At 39.5% G+C, this 22,323-nt stretch overlaps 2 protein-coding genes across 5 annotated transcripts in view; both read left to right on the top strand.

The window, feature by feature from the left end:
• Nucleotides 1-22,323, top strand: part of LPCAT2 (lysophosphatidylcholine acyltransferase 2) — a 29,854-nt gene that overhangs the window by 4,272 nt on the left and 3,259 nt on the right. For 2 of the 4 annotated variants that reach the window (XM_014255568.2, XM_014255570.2), the window contains 11 exons: nucleotides 1,334-1,473; nucleotides 2,491-2,708; nucleotides 3,913-4,046; nucleotides 6,665-6,725; nucleotides 7,771-7,829; nucleotides 9,006-9,040; nucleotides 11,041-11,095; nucleotides 14,202-14,284; nucleotides 14,815-14,940; nucleotides 16,013-16,166; nucleotides 21,795-21,893. In XM_014255568.2, the coding sequence (XP_014111043.1) occupies nucleotides 1,334-1,473; nucleotides 2,491-2,708; nucleotides 3,913-4,046; nucleotides 6,665-6,725; nucleotides 7,771-7,829; nucleotides 9,006-9,040; nucleotides 11,041-11,095; nucleotides 14,202-14,284; nucleotides 14,815-14,940; nucleotides 16,013-16,166; nucleotides 21,795-21,893 (1,164 nt within the window). The remainder of the gene's footprint in view (nucleotides 1-1,333; nucleotides 1,474-2,490; nucleotides 2,709-3,912; nucleotides 4,047-6,664; nucleotides 6,726-7,770; nucleotides 7,830-9,005; nucleotides 9,041-11,040; nucleotides 11,096-14,201; nucleotides 14,285-14,814; nucleotides 14,941-16,012; nucleotides 16,167-21,794; nucleotides 21,894-22,323) is intronic. The other 2 variants (XM_014255569.2, XM_005526353.3) reach the window with 1 other exon arrangement.
• Nucleotides 17,404-18,733, top strand: CAPNS2 (calpain small subunit 2). Its single transcript, XM_005526352.3, has one exon. The coding sequence runs from the start codon at nucleotides 17,688-17,690 to the stop codon at nucleotides 18,432-18,434; it is 747 nt and encodes a 248-aa protein (XP_005526409.2). The 5' UTR covers nucleotides 17,404-17,687; the 3' UTR covers nucleotides 18,435-18,733.

Here is a 22,323-nt window from a genome sequence, read left to right as displayed (position 1 = left end):
CCTTTTTAAAGAGAAGAGGTGAATTAAAATCCACTATGATATTAATAATCACAGCTCTAGGAGGTTGCAAACTATTTTGTAACACTGACTTACAAAAATCGTTGCTTTTTCTGTACAGTAAGAGGCCATTATTAAAGAGCTGATTAGAAAGGGTAGATTTTGAGAGAGGAACACTGCTGTTCAGTTGTAGATTTTCTTAAAAACCAGTGAAGCATAAAAGTAAGCTCACAAGAGTGAAACTCTTAGCTCTACTTCAGTAACTTCTCCCATGCACTTGAACTGGTGGAGCTTTCAGTCTAATCTGTGATACACTCTCAGGTAAGTTTTGAGGAACTTGAAGAAACAGCCCAAAATTTAAAAAAAATCACTGTTACAGTTCTTTTGGGGTGTATTTTGTGCATAGGTTTGACACAAGCTGATCCTCATCAGCGAGTGGCACTGAGCTGTGTTAGTACCAAAGGGAGTTGAACCCTTTAGTGGTTTCCCAGGAATGTTTGGCTCTGACCTGCTCACACAGCTCACCTGCCTGCCAGCCCCAGCCTTGCTCAATCTTGTTGCACAGTGCTTGTTGCACCATAAAGGCCAACCTTCAGGATACAGTTTCTAACCTAATGTGCTGGGGTAAAACAATTAAGAATTTCTTCCTGCCCTGCCCCTGTACCAGAGGTGCCTGTGGTACGACATGGTGCCATACACCCATTTCCTGGAGCTATGCATGAAAATACACGAGCTAAAGCTTCCTTTGGGAGGAGTGGGGATGATGTTTTAGGATTATTTGCAATCCGGGCAACTAAAACCTTGGTTTTGCTTAAGTCCCAGTGGGGGAAATGACATTGTGTTGTGTGTGCACAGCTCCCTGGAGCAGTAATGAGGATCACTTGTGACTCAACACAAGATTTGTCATTTGAAAGGGCAAGAGTACAATTAATCATCTTAATGATCTCACTTGACTTCTAGATAGGCAGCTAGTGATAGAAAGCTCTGTAGTAGAGATATGTGTCAGCTGGGCAGACTCCTCTGAGCTGGTTGTGTGCTGCAGACCAGGACCAAATATAAACTGGAGCTGGCAAACTTAGTTAACCCTCTGTGTCTAGCTACGTCCGAGCCAAAAATGTAAATTCTCAGGTATTCCAGTTCTTCCTGAAATGAGAACTCAACAGTGAAAATTAAATACCATAAATTACTTCCCAAAAAAGCTGGAATCATTCAAGCTTTCCGTATTCAATCAAAAAGCAATAATGGTAGTACTTTAAAATGTTTATAAGGAAACTACACAGATAGCAGAGCCATTTGTGTTGCTGCCATTTCTTAAGATTTTTCACTTCTTTTCCAGACTGCTCTCCAGGGGATTATTTTGCTTCCCCTTCGTGTCATATGCATCACATTCCTTTTACTGCTAGCTTGGCTGTCTGCATCAATTGCAACTTTCTGTCAGCCTGGAAGAGGATTTCTGCCACTGAAAGGATGGAGAAGGTGAAAAAGTGACCAATATTTGTGAAAACTAAGGGTTTTTTTTCCTAATAACACAAACCTGGGGTTTAAAGTTTTTTTTCTCCCTTTCACTACACCTTTTAATTAAAGAGGATTCCTCAGTTTTACCTATTTATATGAAGCATGAGTGTAATACGTGAATTTTACAATAGTGGACCTTTTTAAATAGGTAGATTTTCAGTTGTCTTGAGGCAAAAAAAAAAAATTATAAAAATATTTATAGGCTATCTCTAAGCCAAGATTTACTTCAGTAATAATCCTAACAGGAATATTTGAGAAAATAAATTCATTAAGTATTTTGTAACATGACATGGGCTGAGCTCCTGTGTAGCCTTTGTCATTTCTGTGATTCTATGTCAGAATTAGCTTTGACAGCTCCTCTCAGCTGCATTGCCCTTGAAGTATTTCACAGCTGCTTCTGTGGGTTCTGGGTTTCACTCACTCACTTCTGACCTCAAAGTACTGAAGTTCCCTTCTAGGCACAATGCACTGCAGCTGCAGGAGGAGGAGGAGACAGGAGAGGTGAATTCTAACAAAACCAAAAGGTTAGGGAGAGTCCCACAAAAGGAACGTGTCCCCTACTGTGGGAGCACGTTGCAGTAAGTAAACACTGCCATTTAATCATTCTTGTTTAAAACTGATAGTAAAAAACCAGTATCAGTTACATATATTCTTACAGAAAAGACAGTAAATCTGCTAATTACTCCCCTCACAATAGTGTTATGGTACAATGCCATAAAATATGCCACGAGAAATAGTGTACCTGGGAAGAGGGTTTCACAGGGTGCTGTACATTGCATTATCTTCCATCAGGAAAAGGTGATGTCCCCTTCCCTACTTCCCCTTTAGCCCTACATTCTGCTGGTGAGTAGCATTGCTACCCTGTGTGGGGCCCCATTGCTGGTTAGAACTGGGAAATCTGTTAGGGGCTTTTCTTTTGAAGTACAAAATAAGTACTGACTGTAAGCTGGACGATGTTTTTGTGTTTCTGTTAACAAGGAGGATGATCCAGACAGCTCTCTCCAGCCTGACTCGTACTGCGTACTTGGTGATGGGATTCCAAGTTAAAGTGAAAGGGAAGGTAGCGAGTCTACCAGAAGCCCCAATCTTTGTTGCAGCCCCTCATTCAAGCTTTTTTGATGCCATTATTTGTGCCCTGACTGGAATGCCATCAATAGTGACTAGAGCAGAGAATTTGTCAACTCCAGTTTTTGGCAGTAAGTATTTATGAAAAAAATTTCAAAGTTACAAGTCAACAACTCAACATTGGGCCAAAAATTTTATCTCCTAAAGTGATTTAAGGGGAGACTTTTAGTTTTTTAGCTTCCAAAGATACTGACAGATTATTTCCAATGAAATCACTATGACGCGTTATCTTTCTGAATTGGTAAGAATGCCTAGAAATTACGCTGTTTTTTTCCAGGTATGAAATAGAATATCATTTTGAACTTGTTTTTTAATGAAAACATGTTTTGCAGTTGCTCAGGTAATTCTCCCAGTAGGAGCTCAAAAAAATCTGTTCCACTGCTGTCTTTTAACAGTGTGGCCCACAAATGTGAGTGAAGGTTATTTCAAAACAGACCCAAACTACAGTAGTCTGGAAAATACCACATTTATAAGATTAAACTTGCAGGCACTGTTATGGATTTCTTTAATGGGAGGAAGACCAGGAAGGAATAAAAGAGTTACTCAAAAAGGAAATGCAGGGAATGGAAAAGATCAGATGAGTCATGCTTCTATTATTTTCTCCTCCTTCTGGCACAAAAAGAATCCCCATTTGCATTATTGCTAGAATCAGCTGTAGATTTTCTGCTGGCTATACAGTAACCCAGAACTAAACATAGTAGGCAACATAGCAAAGTGGTTTTGTAGAAAAGAAATGAACAGAGAATATATTGATTTTAGCTTAAAAGCACAGGATTGGGACAGAGAAGATAATTCTTCGCCAGGTTTCTCATCACAAAGGTCCACGCATTCTAATGTAGACTTCTGATTAAATGAGGGTTTTTTTCCTGTAATTTACATTGAAGCCATGCATGCTTTGTAATGGAAAAGGGAAGGCTAAAACTACATTTTGGATGCAGTCTGCACAAGTTAGGCCTGAGCGTGGCCCGTGAACAGACCCAGTCAGGTCACTCTCTTAGAATTGTGTGGAAATGCTTAGTGAAAAGTAACAGAATGTATTTGGGTGAATTTTGCATGTTTATGTCTACTGTAAAGCTCCTCAGCTGGCAGGCTGGGTATGTCTTCTGTGTCTTACTTCCCATTTTGCAGAAAGAGAATAAAGAGATAAGTAACACTCTTACCAATTTAGTCCGAAAGTTGTTTGTGTGGAGTCTGTCTCCTAGTGTACGAATAACAAGTTTTTGCTATTAGTAAGCTTTGAACCCCATGTGTTTTCTAAGCACTAGTATAAGGCAGTTTTTTTTATCTGTTTAACAGCAATTTTAAGTTCCCTGCAGCCTGTAGCAGTTTCTCGTCAAGACCCTGATTCACGGAAGAACACAGTCGCTGAGATAACTAGGCGGGCATTATCAAGAGGCCAGTGGCCACAGGTAATAAATACACTACTAATATCTCTTCTGTGATATATTCCTATTCCCTGTTCATTGTGCATCACAGTGTCACAAGTGACCAGCTGGATAGATTTCTTAAAGTGTACAGAAATGAAGTCAGCTCTCAGGTATATGACTGGGTTAAGGGGGGAAAAATCTGGTGTCCAGAAGGAGTTCTTTTGTGACAGATGGATCAGTTAAATCCAGCCAGTACCAATTGTTGTTGCAAATGCAGGTGTCTCTTGACTGTCTCTTTTCCCTTTTCAAGTCTTAACGTGCTGACTTCAGTGTAGCAGATGAATTGCATTGGTATGTGTGGATCAGTATTCTGAACCTAGACTGTACAGCTGTGCTCACACCAGGTAGAGGATGAGCAGTTGATGAGATGGCTAAACCAGAATGTCCAAGATCAGTACAAACAGTACTTTAGCTCAAAACCTTAGTTTCTCACGTAGGGTATAGACAAGGTGGAGCTCAGTTCACTCTTCAGGTTAATAATGCACTAAACCCAATATTTTTAGATTGATCTGAACTGTGGAAGGATTTTGACATGGAAGCAACACTGCTTCTGCAGTGTTTCCCGTGGTCATTGCTCAGCAGCAAGCTACTGTTCTGCGTCCATCTCGACGAGCTAATGGGCCAGGGGCTGATCAGGAGGGAGGAGAGTGTTAAGGCAACGGCTCTGCTGCTTATATGAAAAGCAGAGGCCTGGGATGGAAATCCACATCCTGTGGAAGAAGAAAGACTGGGAGTAGTTGTGCATCTACTGACATCTCATTTGGGAGTGACTTTCTGCTTTCTTCTTGTTGCACTGACTCTGGTCTCACATCGCCTTCAGATACTATGAGTACAATGTCATTGCCATGCTGCTGGACAAATCCAGTCAGTGATAATATAAGACCTTTCTTCAAACATCTCCTGTGCAGATTTGAGTATAAACTCTTGCTTTGTGTTTTGAATTCCCTCTTGACTTGTTTACTTGGGGGTTAATTTACTTAAAATAGTTCAGTAGCTGAAATCATGATGTCTCTTGAGTCATAGTTGGATACCCCCTAAATGACTAAGAAAAATTAAATTTCCCTTCACCTTTGTTCCACTGAGGAACAAATTTAATTTTTGAAGAAAATTAAGAGGTAAGTGAGGATTATAGCCTTCAGTAGGAGGTTTCTGTGACAGCTAGACCTGCTGTTTACTGCTCTACTTTTTGAACAGTCTGTGGAAACAGAGACCATTCAAGTAGGGAAGACCAACACTTGCCATTTTTTTTGTAATGACATTATTTCATACATTTTTACTTCATAAGTACCTTCCTTAAAGCTTTTTTAACATTTAGGGTACTTTGACTCATTAATGTATTTTTCTAAGCTATGCTAAATAATTTTAGAGCCTCCATTATTTTTTAAAATCTGTCAGTTAAATGTGCACGTGCCAATTTTTTTTAATACTGGGCTTACGTACTACACTGGTAGTTATGAATTGCTAAACTGTTATGGATGAATGTCCTGGTAGACCTGATCTCTGCTGAAAGCAGCATGAGGAGGAAAGGGAAGTGGGCTCCTGCACTAGTGCTTCACTTGGGCTGAAACCTAGATATGTACTGTGGCATAAATAGATTATGAGTCAAGTAATCTGGGAATCTCCAAGACTGAGTCAGCTGTACAACTGGGGGTATCACTGGGTGATTCCTAGTCCTGTGCCCTAGCCACAGTTTCTGATTACCGGATGTGTTGTGGAGGACTGGCTGTAACTTGCTGTGTGCAGTTGCCTCTGTCATACCCTTGAACAGTGTGTGTCCCTTGGGTGTGACCTACTGAGGCCTCTAACAGCTAGCCTTGAGCTGTTCATTCAGACTCAAGTGGGAGCACAGCTTGAACACTTGATCCAGACCATTTTGTGCCGGGGTGTTTTTAGAATGCTGCTTGTGATCCTGTGGTGTTATGAGAAACACAAAGCTTGTGTTCCATAGGGCGCTGGATTCGGTGTGTCACACTGCAGTTCACAGTGCACTTCATGTACTCTCTCAGACACTAATTCAGAAACCTTTTGGCTGTTGATGTGTCTGAGTCACTGGGGTCCACAGGCTGCTGTGGTGTGTAATGCCTTCAGAGCTCTGCTCACAGCACATGCCTTCTCTGCCTTTTGCTCTGCTGCTCAAGCTGTGATCTCATCACAGCTGGCATCTCACTGATAGTATCTCTGCCTGTAAATGCCCAAGTACCTCATTCACTTCCTTTCTGCCCAGACTCCTATATTTATACACCCAGCAGCTCAATAAGGAACTGCTGTCAGAGGAACAATTCTATTATTACCAGCACTGAAATTACAAGTGAAACACTTAAAGCCTTTTGTACCATATTTCTGAACTGATAAGGAGCTCTTTCCCCAGAGCTCCTTTCTTAGAAGGCATTGGCTTACAAATCAAGATGAACCAGATTAATAATATTGTGAGCATCTTTCATGAATATGTTTGTTTCCTTTGGAAATAGTAATGATATAAAATACAGTACAACAGGTCACAGAGCTTGTATAATGTCAGCTTGTGCATAACAGATATTGAACTATAATCCTTTTATGAAATATATGTATGCATATATATTTTTCTCTCCTTTAAATCCAAGATACTGATTTTCCCAGAAGGCACCTGCACAAACCGATCCTGCCTGATAACATTTAAACAAGGTGAGAGATTTTATCCCATTGTTGTTGGAAAAAAATGTGTGCTATTAATTTGATAGTTGTAGTAAGGACTGAACTTGTGAAGGTACATCATCCACAACAGCACTGTAGGAATCCCTTACATTATTAAGGTTTCAGTGGCACTAAACCCACTCTTTTATACTAGTCAGCTTACTTCTCTGGTTTGTGCTATTGTGTGGAATGCAAAATATCTGTGACGTATTGTGTTAGTTAGTTGGGAGATTTTTCTGGCTACAATTTTCATCTAATTTATTTACTCAGAAACTCAACTGTGATTGTTATGAGATGAATGTATGAACTTACTCTAATGATGTTCTTTTATCTCAGCTAACAGTTGGACTGTCTTAGATTCCTGTAAATTTTGCCATACAAGACTTAGTAACCAAGTTACAAAATGTCTTTGCGAAATGCTTAGCAAGCCAGGAAAACAAATAATTTTTAAGACAGTAACATACTTCACTGCATTACTGATCATTAGATTGTTGTCCTGCCCTTAAGTTAAGAAAGCCGAGCAACCTGACACTTTTTTACAGTGTTTTTAAAACCTAACTATTTTACAGTGTCTTGGGTAGAAGTGTTACAAAACCATTACTACATGCCCAGATCCGTATCACGTGTGATGATAGATCACAGAGTGATTCAGTACATGCTCAAAAGTCTTGTGAGCATCTTATCCTTTGAAATTAATGCCCATTAGTGGGGAGATAATGCACAGAAAATGAGCTTGAACAGTCCAGGGATCTTAGGCAGCTTTCTCATTGAGATGGAGCCAAACCCTTTTATGTCCTGACATATTGCTGGTTGTGATGATGATTTAAAAACAAATAAAAAACAAAACCCAACCTACTATATATATAAAACCCAAATCAAACAACAAACAAAAAACTGAAGTAGAGCACTTCTCCTTCTCCTTGCATTTTTAAAAATGTCTCCTTCCAGGTACTGTTGTCTGAAATAAATCACTTTAAAGCTCCCAATTGCTATATTAAGCTTAGTTGTAACAATTAGTTCTAATTTGTGGCTGTAGGTGCCTTTGTACCGCGAGTCCCTGTCCAACCCGTGTTACTCCGATACCCCAACAAGCTGGTGAGCAGAACATTCTTCTGTTACTAACTAATAATTCAGAAGGCAAAACCTGACCTAAGTGCTACATACAATAATACTTTGCATAGTCACTGAAGAATATGTTGTTCCAAGCTTTAGCACTGAAGAGCTCCTGGAAGCAGCCAGGCTTGCCAAGTGTCACCATGGTGTAATTGCTATTCTGACCGTGAAAAGTTTCTGCTGGGCTTCTTAGCTAAAGAGGGGAGACAGGAAATTATTGTGGCGGAAGTTGGAAACTTCCTGCAGTGCCACAGAGCCTGTACTTTGAAGTCTAAAATGGTCACAACTTCCCTAGTAGTCATCACTTTTTGGTTAACCTCAATATAGCCTTTCTGCAAAGGAACTTGCAAAGTTTCTGAGCAGAAGCGAAGCTGAGCCATGTAGTACATCCAGCACCCCTCCTCAGGAGAGCAGCTTTGCAGATGTTCTTTCCATGCAGCATTCCTTGTGCAGCTCCACTTTACTCCACCTGTAAGGCTGGGACCATTTCAATTATTTTAAAATTTCCTGGTCTTCCAACAAATCCAGAAAAGACCAAACTTTCACTTCCTAATGTTTTGTTAAGATTAAAAATGTGGTTGTTATTGTTGTTATTTGCAAAGACTCCTTTGTGTATCCTTTTACAAATGAACGTCAATAGTGACATTCAAGGGGATTGGTATTGCTATATTGGTATTTCACTGATAAGATTTAAGGATCTGCCAGTACACACTGTAAAAGAAGTAATAAACATAGAGTAAAAAAAAGAAAAACAAAATATCAAAGAAAAAAGCATGATGAATTATGCAGAAATGTCCTTAAAAGCTAAATGAGACATATTTATGAGAATGCCTCTCTAAAGAGACTAGTAAGGCCCACTGACAAAATCTTAATAATTTTTCTTTTCCCTATTCTGTTGTATAGATCAGAGTGAATGATTTACTATATATAACTGGCTGTAAATGTTATTCCCAATTGTTTATAAATGTCTGCCATGCTTATTTCCAAATTTTTGAGGCAGGGAATCCTATTTGCTGTAACACCTTTATTTTCACTACAGGCCTATAAAAACATCATCCACTTTTACTAAACTTGTGCCTGTTTTAAATTGTAATTTATATGCTCACTAACTTTCATCTGGTTTTGTCATACATTTCTGTGTTTTATTTTTTTCCTTAGGATACTGTGACCTGGACATGGCAGGGCTATTCATTGTAAGTTTATTAATCATACTGAAAATTACATACAGAAGTTTTTCTCCTGTTGCTAAACAGTCTGCCAAGGAGATTCCACTAAGCCAAGACACATGTTCTTCTAGATCTGTTTTTATGAGGGGGAAATACCTGGAGATAATGCTGTCATGCAATAGATTTCATGTCAGAATGGCTAGAGAAAGGGGATTAGCAAAGGAAAATATTATTTCCAGTTCTGCCACTCTTTTTTTTCCCATTTTCTCCTGTTTCACACATTACACTAGAACAAAGGAAAGTATTCAAGAACCTTCACAACTGCACTGAAAATACGTCTGGAAAATACTTTTCACTTTACAGACATTCATTAAAATGTGCGTTTTCAGGATCCATCTATCCACATTTTCATGTGGAATATGTAGTGTATCTAGGTACAGTAGTCGTGATTTACTGTCTAACATTTGTAAGGCAGCTAATTTTGAAACAGACTTGGACTAGTGAAGCAGATCATAAGGACCTTTTAAGCTAACTTTATAAATATATATATATATTTATATATAAATATATGTATTCTTTTAATATATATAATCCGAACATCTGGACGCTTAGACAGTCGGCTTGATGAAAACGTCCATTTCGATTTCCCAAGATTTTTTTCTGTTACTACTATTGCTGATACATTTATCAGCATACTGAGACTAATTAACATTGCAAATTCAATACATACTACAGATGTCCTCTATGGAGGGTTTACACTGAAAGATTAAAATAGAGCTGTATCTTCAGTTATGATAGATGCAGTAGGAATAGGCAAAGAAAGAAATGAAATTAGAGGTATTCCCATGGGAGGGAGGAGGCTGCCCATTCACTCAGAATGGAGAAATGCTCTAAGCCTGGTGGCTGGGTATGGTGAGGGCTCAAATCAAAACCTGTGAGCAGGTGAAAGGAGCTGCTTAGAAAAATCATGAGGAGAGAAGGATGGATAGAGAAGAATCCATAGATGTTTAACAAAACTAACTGGAACCAGAAGAATATTCCCTGCACAAACATGCAGATCACAAAATGCAGAACTGTCTCACTTTGTAAAACTTACTGGATATTGCAGCCAGGATGGGACAGTACCAGTCTCCTGCTCAGAAACCTCCTGACGCAGTTCCTGCTTTCACTTACTACTTCTCTCTTACTTTTGTGCCTTGCTGGGAGGTATACCTGCTGTGTTAGAAAATGGAGCATTTAGAGTGGACTTGCGCAGAAAATAGACAGGATCCCATAGGTTCTCTTGCCTTTTCCCTTTTCTTTTTTATTTTGTCCAAAACAAGAACAGAGAAAGACTGCTTAAAAATTTTCTGTTATAATGCATCTGCTTTAAAGATCAAGTGTGCATTTCTGCTTCAAAATCACAGTTCAAAGAGCAAGTCAGAGGTAGAAATGACTGTGCTTATCCTCTTCAGTAGTTTCCTCCTCCCCCTAGCTTATCTGTTGATCCTAAAATTGTGACTTTTTAAAGAAGCACTGATGGTCCTGACCCTACTGGCACTTCATTAACACATCTCTGTAAATGTTACTATAATTTGCAAAATGACTAGAAAATACTAACAAATCCAGTTCTGCATAAGGAAGTTTCTGGTCCTATATTGCAGCTGAGAGAATAAAAGATAAAATAAAGAGAGAACTACTCTACTTCTACTTCTCAGAATCAAAGCTCTTAAAGCTTAAAATCCAGTATCCATGGACCTCTTTAAAGAGAAGGAGACATTTTAGTGGCCAAAGAGCTGTGCAGAATTCTTAATGTGCATGAGAGCAGACAAGTTGCTTGCCCTGTGAGCAAGCAGCAGCTATATGCTGAAGCCCTGTTAGAAAAAATGTGAAAAGTAACATTGTAGGAAACTCCACTGCAAGGTACATAAAAACCTTACCTAATACTGCCTTTTGGTTTTTGTGCTTTTAAAAAGTTTGATCTACTGACATGCAAATACTTTGTTTTAAATAAGTAAAATTTATTTTTTCTTCCTCTTCGCTTGCAGTAAAGAGCTGTGCATAATGACACTGTGTCAGATCTTCACAAGATTAGAAGTTGAGGTAAGAATTGGAAATATTTTTGTACTAAGATTTAGCAACCAGGGAATTTCTGCTTTAATATAAATGCATTATTCACATTATTAGTTATTTCTAGGGAAGAATAAACAAATGTCTCGGAACCAAGAACAAGCATCACAGTAAATAATAGATTTAATTTGTTGTCCATATGTATGTATCATTCTGATGAGTTTCTAAGACAGCTGCCAGAAATGTCTTTATTTTTAGAGCATTATAAAATCACTGTTAATTATCACCACATGAATTCTACAGATGTTGAAACTAAGAATTAGCATACATTCTTTCAAAGGTAACAGTGTCTTTTTCCTACCTACCCATTTCTCTCATCCCTTCACAGCAACCTCCTGTGCCTCACCATCTCCCCAGACTGGAGTCTCAGAGATTTCTACAACTAAGAGCTCATTCAAGTACTTGTGCTGAGCTCATATAAGGAACCAGTTCCCTTGATCATTAAAATCTACTGCACAGCACAGAGACATCTGAACACAGAACAACATCTGAAACAACATCCACTTGTCTTAATGTGAAAAGAATTCATGTATCCACCCACACTAACTGCTCCCTGTCAAAGAGACAACTTTCAAAACACATTCCCTACCAGACCACAAAGGATTGTCAGTGTGGACTAAGTTGGTTTAGGAACATGAGGAAGGGGAGAAAATGACATCTTTTGCTCTATTGGCAAAACACAGAACTTAGCAGAGTCCAAAGCTTTGTGAATACAGGCACTGTTGTTACTGCTAACAGTTGGCAATGTAGTCTGTGTTGTGGAACAATGAAATTCATTTTAAGGGAGAATCTTGTGACTGTATAGTGCATGTATTAGGCACATATTTGTAGGTGTGATCCAGAGATAATTATCCTAATAGTTTTTTTCAGTAGGGCATTGCTATGTGATTTATATACAAGGGAGCAAGAAACAGTTAATGTAGCCCTTCCAGTTGAAGGAAAAGCTTCATTTTCCCCTACTTCAGAACAGAAGTCAAACTTGTTTGTTAGAAAATAAATTTCATATTCCAAGACATGAAACTGAAACATGAAAAAATTTTCAGCTTTCACAGCAGCATGTGTGTCCCCAGAATGAAACTAATTTCTTAGCATCAGTGCAAAAACCTTTCAGTTTCTGAAAAGAGAAACTTTTAGAAGGAGGGAATCCAACTACTCCTTTTAGGAGTGGACATTTCTGTTGACTGTCCCATCCTGTGAGCAAGTAGTCTCTCCACCCCCACCAGTCTTGCACTGCCTCTACCTGCTGTTTTGGAGCAGTGGTGGGCTCCAGGGCTGTGTGTCCATGTCCAGTCCAGCTCTAACACTGGGATGTTGAACATGAGGCTGAGCCTGGCAGTGAGTTTTAGGGCTGCAAAAAATACAGCATTTGACAAATTCTGTTAGAAGAGAGACTAGGTCACAGGATCGGAGAAACAGATCAGAGAAATATTTTTGCTACTGAAAGATGTGTGAAGGATTTTTCATACAGGACTGAGTTTGACTGGGAAGATGTACTTGCCACTCTCTAGCAGATAAGCAGCTAAGGGTGTGAGATCGTGCAGCCACTGCAGGAGGTCAAGAAACCAAATTCTTGCTCCTCAGCTGTTGTTTCTGGCAAACAGGTTTTAGGAATAATTGTAGGGGGTTTTTTTGAAGGGGATGAAGGTAGTGTTTAAGCTGCCAGGAATTTACATTGCTCTGTGAGCAAGACCTCAGCCTCAAGTGACGTAAATGACCACTTTGAAAACCATGACCATGTTTGCATAGATAAACCTGGAGTTATGATTTCATCTCACCCAGTGATGACAGAGTTTTCTGTGTACTGTGTGCCTGGGCTTTCTCGGTTCAAGTTATGTGACTTCTGAAGGGGAGTTGTAATAATCAGGGACCTGTTTCAGACCTTGAACAAAGCTGGCAACTGCTTACAGAAGGAATGAAATCTCAAATATTCATGTGAATAGCTGGACTTCTCCTCTCCTTACAGGGGAAACAACTTTTAATTATAAATAGAAAATTGCTATGGTTATTTGACAGATAATTCCATAAACTCACTGGTTTTAATCATAAAGAGAAAGCATTCCTTAAAAACTAATTTTAGAAGGCTATTCAGGACGAACTGTGTTTATATGGGAGAGTTAGCACTGTAATAATGCATCACCAGCACCTGCACTATAACTAAAGCAAGATAGTAGCACATAATTAACAACTTTCTTCCAGTGAACCATGAGAAACACCTTATTTTGGAATTGTTATATTCTATGAATTAAGGGCAGGGTGCAGAGCAGCAGAACTCAGATAAATGATAACCATAGCAGGGAAAAGGCCCAGTAAACAGGGCTGTGAGCAAACACTGTCGACTGAAATAGAAAGAGCAAAGCACTCCTCCACACACACTACTTTGCAAACAGGTGCTGGTTCATGCCACAACAGATAATAGTTCATCTAGAGGCTATTTTAGTGAAAAAATACTTCCAACTTCTTACTTATTAATACTGAATCCTCAATAGGAAGCATCTTACCATTTAGATAACTGGGGTGTTTCCTAGGTGTGGTAGGAGAGGGGGTTGTTGGGATTTTTTTTCTTCTGCTTGGAGTTCCAAAATTGTATCCAGTTAGTGTGCTATTTACAACTCAGAACTATGATTCCTTAATGTTTTTGTCATGGGGGGAAAAGTGTACAGGAAACTTACCAGTCACATGCTGACAGATAAAATTAACAGGTAGGAGGTGGGACTGCAGTGTGTATTTAAAAACATCTTTGAAGTATGCAATATTTCAAACTCACATTCTTACCAGTGCAGCATTTAAGCTTTTAACTAAATATGTATTTATTATACTTTCTTTCTTTGGGGGATTGATTTTACATATTAAAGAAGCTTCTACCAATCCTTAAGAAGCAGTTTTGCAGTAAATCTCATTTGTGTGGAGAGGGCAGAAGAGCCTGAGCATTTTCTAAGGTGGTTGAGACCTCTAGCGCCCAGTCCTCTCATTGCACAGCTGATGTTTTTCTCCTGTTGTCCTGCACTCAAAAATAAGAAATTGCTCATGTTCCTGATGAAGTGGTAACTATTGAATTGATTGAATAACTCATCCCTTTCAGTTTCTGCCTGTTCATGTTCCTACTGAGGAAGAAAAGAATGATCCAATTCTTTTTGCCAACAGAGTCCGGCAAACCATGGCAAAGTAAGTAATTGATCATCAGTAAAACCTTTGAGAGCTGTTCTTTTATATCCAGAAATTCCACATACAGCCTATCCATAAAGTACAATTTAATCAAGTCCCAGGTACTATATATAGGAATTACTCTAGATTTTCACCAGGAGGTGTCAAACTCATATACTACATTACCCTGATTGTTTTTACATGGAGCATAAAGAAGGTTGTCTTACATTGGAACGTATGTTCAATTCGTAGAAAACTGGAATAAAATCATCTGTTCTGCTTGGCAAGGAAAAGTGGGTGGTGGTTTGTTCTGCAGCATTACTGGGCTGCATTTACAAGATTGTAAACATTAAAACCTCATGGTGCTGCCATAATGTAGTTTCCCGGTGTGGTTTCACAGTTTCATGAAATGGTGTGTATTGCTTTGTCCTACTTGCAGCAGTGCAAGAATGAATTACCATTTGTTTCGCATATCAGAGAAGGGAAGCCATCAACAAAAAGATCTTTTCATATACGAAATTGATTTTGCTTTTTCCTTAATTTTATTTCAGTGCTTTGAATGTGCCAATCACTGATCACACTTTTGAAGATTGCAGACTGATGATTTCAGCAGGGCAGTTGACTTTACCCATGGAAGCTGGGCTGGTGGAGTTCACCAAAATTAGCAAGAAACTCAAGTAAGGGAAGTTTTATCTCTTGGTAGCATAATAACTAAAGTGCTGCAGGTGTTGATGGCTGTCTGACAAAGATTAAATAACCAGACAACAGACTTGGCCGTGTGTAATATAGTGTATTTATGCATACAACTTACATAAATTACAAGGAAGTCAGAGATGAGGAAAATCCCAGTAAGGACTAATCCCGAGTAATTTTTGTCTCCAGTGTTGCAAGAGAAAAGATTTTTCTCACCAAAGGGTGAGAAAGAGCAGTACCTGTTTTAAGCACTTGATGGTAATCTTGGTGCAAATTTAAATTGTTTTAGTGGTGAGGCACTGGCAGCTTGTGGCAGGAAGTAAAAAGCCTTTTTCCAGCCTGATACTTCAGCTTACTGTTCTTAGTTTTACTGTGCAGCCGTGTGTCACTAATGATGTCAGTTTTTTCTGTCTGGATACAGTGGACTTTGAGGACTGAGCCATGTAACCATATTCCATCAAACAACCTGGCATGGCTGTGGTGAAATCTCAGTGTGTTTAATAAATCTTGACTTACTATTATGTGCTATATATCCATTTATAGAACTCCATCTGGAATAGTTACATGGCAATCCTAATTATTCTTACCAGGTGCAGTAGTATATTTCTGCAGAGATCTGATGCTTCTGAGGCTCTAGCAATAGTGAGTTTTTGGGTAGAGAGGTTGCTATTAAGAGCTGACACGTGCTCCCTCAGTCAAGGAAATGCTTACCCTAGAGCATGATGGAGCAAAATATTGTTACACCTGAATGTACAGTGATGAAAAGCTCTCTGCTGGAGCAGCCTAGTAATTGGACAGTTTGGGAAGTTAGTCTATGGAAGTCTGACATACCCAAGCATAGAACTGCCTGCTTTTAATATTAATAACCAGAGGGGAGCAGTCCTTAATTACTGATTTAAAGTAAAATATCTGGTCTGAAGTAGCATTAGAAATGCTGTACACACGTGCCCTGTTTGGCAGTTTTTCATCTTTGAACACTGTAATAACTCCTACTGAAATTCCATCTGTCCGAGAACTGCTGTATAGAAATATCTCCTCTCCCTCATGTTTGCATAGCCTAAAATGGAATCATGTCAGAGAGCAGTTGGATACTTTTGCTGCTATTGCAAGTGCTTCCAAAGGGGGAAGAATTGGAATTGAGGAGTTTGCTGAGTACTTGAAGCTGCCTATTTCAGATGTCCTCAGAGAGCTGTTTCTACTTTTTGACAGGGTGAGTAATCAGTTAACTGACTTGTTGACAATATTTTGTTAGAAATAACGTACCAAAAGGATATTTATTATAATTCATTATGTCCAGCTTAGTAAATGCTTCCTGGTTAACAGTTTCTGTAAGCAAGGTAGGTGACTTACAGTTTTGTTCATAAATTTCAGTGGGGAAAACATTCATTAATTTCTGCCTTGGGAGATGGCAGCCTTCACTTGGGCCAAGTTGCTGCACCAGTATCAGACAATAATCTTCATGCTGGTAACAGCTGAATATTTTCTTTTGCCAACTGCAGATTTTGATCTTATGTATGTTTTGATAGCTTAGTTAGCTGTTGTTATTAATTAGATAATTTAAGACAGAGTGAAACTAACTGAAGTGTTAACTGGAGCACTGCAGTGTTTCTGCTGTGCTTGTGAAGGATGCTGTTAGACTTTACAGAGACTCCTCTTGCTTCTCTCCAGCCATAAAGGGGGCTGTGTGTTAACATGATCATTTAGGCTTTACCTCTAGTCAGTGCTAATCTCTCCAATTTTCTGCTTCTCTCTGAGGATGACAAAAATGGCTGTATTTCTCTCAATACCAGAAGCATCAATGACTAGAGCAGAGATAGAATTAATCATACTTTTAGGCCTCCACACGTGCTGCAGTGCACACACCCTGTTGTCCTGCAAGTGCCTGTGGACTGGAGGTTTTCTCTTAACTATAAGAGCTTTCCCAGCTCACCATCACTCTTCCTGATCAGTTAGTCTTAGCAGTACATCTGTCCTTGGGAAGCCATGGTATATGCTGGTTAAAACTGTTCCAGGATTTTTCCAGGTGAAAACTTTTGACAAGCTCTAAAATAGGATAGAGCCAAATTTATTTCTTGAACTGCTGAATGTGTTGAAGCTCTAACAGAGCTAGGTACTCATCCTTTGGTCATTCCTGCCTCCCCATCTTGGACCATTGGCTCCTGAGGCATGTAGTCTGGGTCCTGAAGCACAGTACCTACATCATAAATGTGCTGTGGCAACCAGAGTAATTAAAGACAACCATTTCAATTTCTTTATATGGTGCAACATCAACGACAAGAACTAGCAAAGTAATGCTCAGTTCACTAAAAGTTTGAGGGAATAAAAGATTGCGAAAACAAACAAGTACAAAGCTGCATTCACCTTTAAGGAGATCCACACAACTGAGGAACAGTCATGCTCATCTAACAGGGCTGTTTTCAAATTGCTTCAGGTATGAGCACAGGCATTCTGAGACTGCTTTCTGCGTTTCAGCCTCATTATTTTTTTTCTCTAAAATGGTTCCTCAAATCACATAAACATAACGATGCAAAGAAGAAAAGAAATAGAGGCGTACCAACACCTGACTGAAACCAGTGAGACGTAACTGGCAGCCAGAGACATGCACAGACATGGGGAAGTCTAAGCATGCAGATAAGCTGTGTTTTGCCCACACCCAAGTCAGACGCAAAACAGCTTCGGAGAGCTACAGAACGCTGGATCTTTGAGTAACTCGCTTCAAAAAATCTTCACAATGTTCCTTGCAAAAGCTTTGCTGAGTGGAGGAAGTGGTAGTAGTCGTGGAGGAAGCCTTGCACGTGGCCTTGGAGGGCTCCTAACAGGAGGTGGAGGTGCAGGGAATATTGGAGGACTTGTTGGAGGTCTCGTCAACCTTATAAGTGAAGCGGCAGCTCAGTATAATCCAGAGCCACCTCCACCTCCTCGCAATCATTTTACAAATGTGGAAGCTCAGGAGAGTGATGAGATCAGACAGTTCCGTCGCCTGTTTGCCCAGCTGGCTGGAGATGATATGGAAGTGTGTGCCACAGAGCTAAGGGACATCCTGAACAAAGTTCTTTCCAGACACCAAGACTTGAAGACGGATGGCTTCAGCTTGGACACCTGCCGTAGCATGGTCGCCGTCATGGACAGCGATACGAGCGGCAAACTGGGCTTTGAGGAGTTCAAGTATCTGTGGAACAACGTCAAGAAGTGGCAGTGTGTGTACAAGCAGTACGATACTGATCAGTCAGGCACTGTTGGGAGAGCCCAGCTGCCAAACGCTTTGAAGGCTGCGGGGTTCCACCTGAACGAGCAGCTGTGCCAGGTGATCGTGCGCAGATACGCCGCTGAGGACGGCAGCATGGATTTCAACAGCTTCATCAGCTGCCTGGTGCGGCTGGACAGCATGTTCCGGGCCTTCAAGTCCCTGGACCAAGATGGAAGTGGGCATGTCAGAGTGACCATTGAAGACTGGCTGCAGCTGACCATGTATTCGTGAAGGCGTGGCAAAAAGCAGCTTCGTGTGGAAGATACACGTGGAGGGCTAAAATCCTCTGCTGTACAACTGTAGTCTTTGCCTTTAGTCTTTTAAGGCAGGTGTAGCTAGCAGTAGATGGATCAGCTTCAAGTGTAGTGATTCCTCTTGTGCATGCACCAGTCTGCTTTTCTGAGGGGTTTGTGTGGGTTGTTGATTGGGCAGTTGCATAACTCTGTCTTCAGAAAATTCTAAACTCTAAGCTTAGGGAATATATTGGAAAGATCTAAGCTTAGTTACTTTTTAATGTAAAGTGGTTTGCATACGAGTATAGCTATTATATAAAAAAGCTCCTAAGTTTGGTGTTGATGTTGCTGTTCTCATTTGTCAGCAGTCTCTAAGCTGAAATAAAGGCTGTTTGCCTGAAGGCAGTCACTGGTAGTCTTGTACAGTTATTTCTAACAAGGGGAAAAACATTAGAGTTGCAATAACTGTAATGATCAGTGAAGTTACATAATCATTCCATTTCCTTTCTACTTCTGCTTTTTCATGCTTGGCTGCTGAAGCAAAACCTCAGTGCTACTGTCAGGTCTATCTGGTGGCCAGGATAAAATTGAAGACTTACACAAGGCTACTTTTGCAATGATCTTCTCCCTCCTACAGTTCCATGAACTAGTCTTTTCTCTCTTTCCTTCAAGCCTAAACATAGTTATAAAGCAAACAAAATACTACATTTATATTTAGAGAAACTTGAAATAATTATGCAGTCACATAGCAGACAGACAGCCAAAATCAGCCTCTGGCTATCTGAGTGAAATTTCATTGGAGTGCAGCATCCCACTCAAGGTAGTTATGCAGTTCTGGCTAAGATGTCAACTTCTGAATTAAAAAAAAAAAAAAAAAAAGTAGTAACATGAACTGTCAAAGGTACATTTATTTGAATTAAGGATTACATTGTTGATCAAAACACCTCTTGCATAAGGCGGATTTCTTAGCAAGGTTCTGCTGCTTTAAACAAAAATTATCTTAGGTGTGTCTGAGCCGGCTGGAATGTGAAAAGATTAGTTAAATACACAGCCTGGCACTAGAGGCAGTCTCCAGATGTGAGAGTCCTCATGCCCCTGCCCTTCCCCAGGGACACAGAGGTTTGGTTTGGTTTGGTTTGGTTTGGTTTGGTTTGGTTTGGTTTGGTCTGTAAATTTCCATAGCTTTGATTTCTAAATCTTGCACTTGCACTTAGCAAATAGTATTTTTGAAATTGATAAGATACCCTCCCTGGTATACTTGCAGAAACCTTTTACTTGAAACTGACTTACAGTTTGTGTCCAGACTTTTTCTTCTACACTTTGTTTAATAGAAAACAGAAAAATAGTAATACTGTCTCAGAAAAAAAGGGGCTAGTTCCTTCCTAATGGCATTCAGCCTCCTCCCAGTTCTTCAGCGGAAAAGCACTCAGTTATCCATTGTGCCACATAGTGCCATATGGGCTCTGAGCAATAGAGAAGCGAGCAGGAGGTAGTGTGATACCTCCTCAAAAGTAAACTTTCTTGTTTTCCAAAGTCTAAGATTTACTGTATTATATTAAAAAAAACAACACAAAAGCCCAGTTACCATAGCATGCTATAGAGAAGACAGTAGCAGAAAGCTGTCTTCCTTAAAGAAAAACAAGAGTTGTTAAGGTTACACTATGTTTTGATTGTTTTGTGTAGCATAACTACAAATACCCAAATTCTGTTGTTCTACTTTGCCATTTAGAGAACTGGAGCTCAGCTCACATGTTGCTTGCTTAAAATATTATTGTATTCATGCTGCAAACACAGATACACATAGAAAGATAATTGCAAGTGCTTTTTGCTGTGGTATTACATAAGCACTGAAGGTTTTCCTGTATTTTCAGTTTAACTTCCATTTCTGTTTCCAGGCAGCAACCCCGTCATTTCTCCTTAACCAAAATACCAGAGCATTTGGAAGCTAGCCAGCGTCCTAGAGTTTAGTAGAACTAGTCACAACATGATCTTGCAAGCATAGTAACTTTATTTCCCACTAAAATGGCTGGAGTTCTGTCTATCAGACTGTGCTCAGTTTTGATTACTGAGTTTTCACACTTTAATGAAAGCAAACTGACCTTTATTTTGTCTTTTTTCTTGTCACATTTCCATGTGCAGCCGCAGCTGTGTTAACTTCTTTCAGAAGTTGTTTTTAATTAAATTATTCTAAAGTTTACTTTAAATAGCTGGTATGCTCAAGTAGACATTAGAAGTTGGTAGGAGAGCCAAAAATAGAATCCTGGTCTGACTTTGCTGCAGATTTACCCAGCCAACCACCTCTCTCTCACTTGGCTGAAAAAGTTTTGTGCTGTTCTCATATGTAGGCACTCCACTTTTTAAGATAATGTTCTTGTTGAAATGCAGAACACATTATCCACAAAGGGAATTCTGCTTTACACTTCAGAGTGCTTTTAAAACACTTTTGATGAATGCCCTTATTGTGAATATTCAAAACAATTAACTACTTGTCATTTCTATTATGCTGTTGTTACCTGCTCTGTGTCCCACCAAGACTTGCAGATGGCTTTTGCCCAGACAGATGTTTCCCAAAACACTCAAGAAACTTCCAGTGTGGTGACAGAAACACTACTGACATAAGCATAGATTTCATCAGGCATCTGCCATTCTCCCTGTCTGCAAATATAATGCAGCTTACACATTAATAAATTAATCACAAATCCCATCAAAACAAGCTTCAAATATTTTGTTGATGTAGCTTTGTAGTTAACACATTGAAATGTTTGTTCAGATCAAAACTGGAATTATTACAGAGGCGGTTCCAATGAACTCCTTGCCTTTCTTAAAAGGTAGGACAGTGCATAGGCTTCAAAGGAAAGCTTAAGATAAACCAGGGTGATTTGGTTGTCCTTTCACTGACATCTATTTTATTGCTGAAGGTCCAAACTCTAAGCAACAGCCTCACTCTTGACCTGTTGATTCCGGATTGTTGCATTGGTCTCTGAAGTTCTGCAAGTGCCAGTGCTGCATGCACTGCTACAATTACCTCAAGCACCTGGGTTCCAGTTATTCTTAGAGCCTTCCTGAAGGCCATGTACTAAAGAAAAACTTTAAGTTGTTTCAATTCTTTTTTGTTTGTGTTTTGCTTGTTTATAAAATAGAAATTTTTACCCAGTTGTAGCTACTGAAAACATGTATATTGCTACTCCAGCCTTAGTATTATGGATTTAGCAAGCTCTTAGGTTTTTTCCCAGGAAGAACAAAAACCTCTGGTATTGTAAACTGTCTTAGTGCATGTGTTGTGTTTGATTTACAGAAGAGCTCTTAAAGTGATTTGTAGTATTAACTATAACTACTGCTGTGCATGTTTGGGTTACAGAATGGAGATGGCACCATCGACTTCAGGGAGTATGTAATTGGTTTGTCTATTCTTTGTAACCCAGCCAACACAGAGGAGACTATTCGGATGGCATTTAAGGTAAGTTCAATTTAGTGTAAATCTACAAACCTGACAAATCAAGACTGACTGTAAGTCTGTTAGCTTTCAAATCATAAGTTTATAGCTTCAATCTGTTATGCAAATGTGAGTAATTCTCTTAAACCAATTGACATTTAGAGTGTGAAAGGGAGGGGAAGAATTGCAGGCATCATAGAGAAGGGTTTCAAAAGCCATCTGAAGGCACTAATGAATATGTAACTTGGCAGGCTAACTCCAAAAATGATTCAGCAGCACTTGTAGTTTTTTTGCCTGAGGTTTTTTTTTTCTGCTGTGATTCTTCAATGTCACAATAGATGGAGTAATATCCTTTTGTGGGTCAAATCTCACTAGAGCCATTGTTCTTAACAAAGAGGGGAAAAGAAATCAAGGGCTGTTCAGGACTGGCACATCCAAAACTGGGCTGCATCTA

The sequence above is a fragment of the Pseudopodoces humilis genome, chromosome 14 (genome assembly GCF_049639895.1).
Source record: "Pseudopodoces humilis isolate 2021_Gansu_Grassland_sample_001 chromosome 14, ASM4963989v1, whole genome shotgun sequence".
Lineage (NCBI taxonomy): Eukaryota > Metazoa > Chordata > Aves > Passeriformes > Paridae > Pseudopodoces > Pseudopodoces humilis.
Note: the sequence above shows the minus strand (reverse complement) of the source record. Positions and strands in the feature narration are given on the sequence as shown.

What these genes read in the sequence shown, in the direction of transcription:
- CAPNS2 (XM_005526352.3), top strand. Translation starts at nt 17,688, where the DNA reads ATGTTCCTTGCAAAAGCTTTGCTGAGTGGAGGAAGTGGTAGTAGTCGT.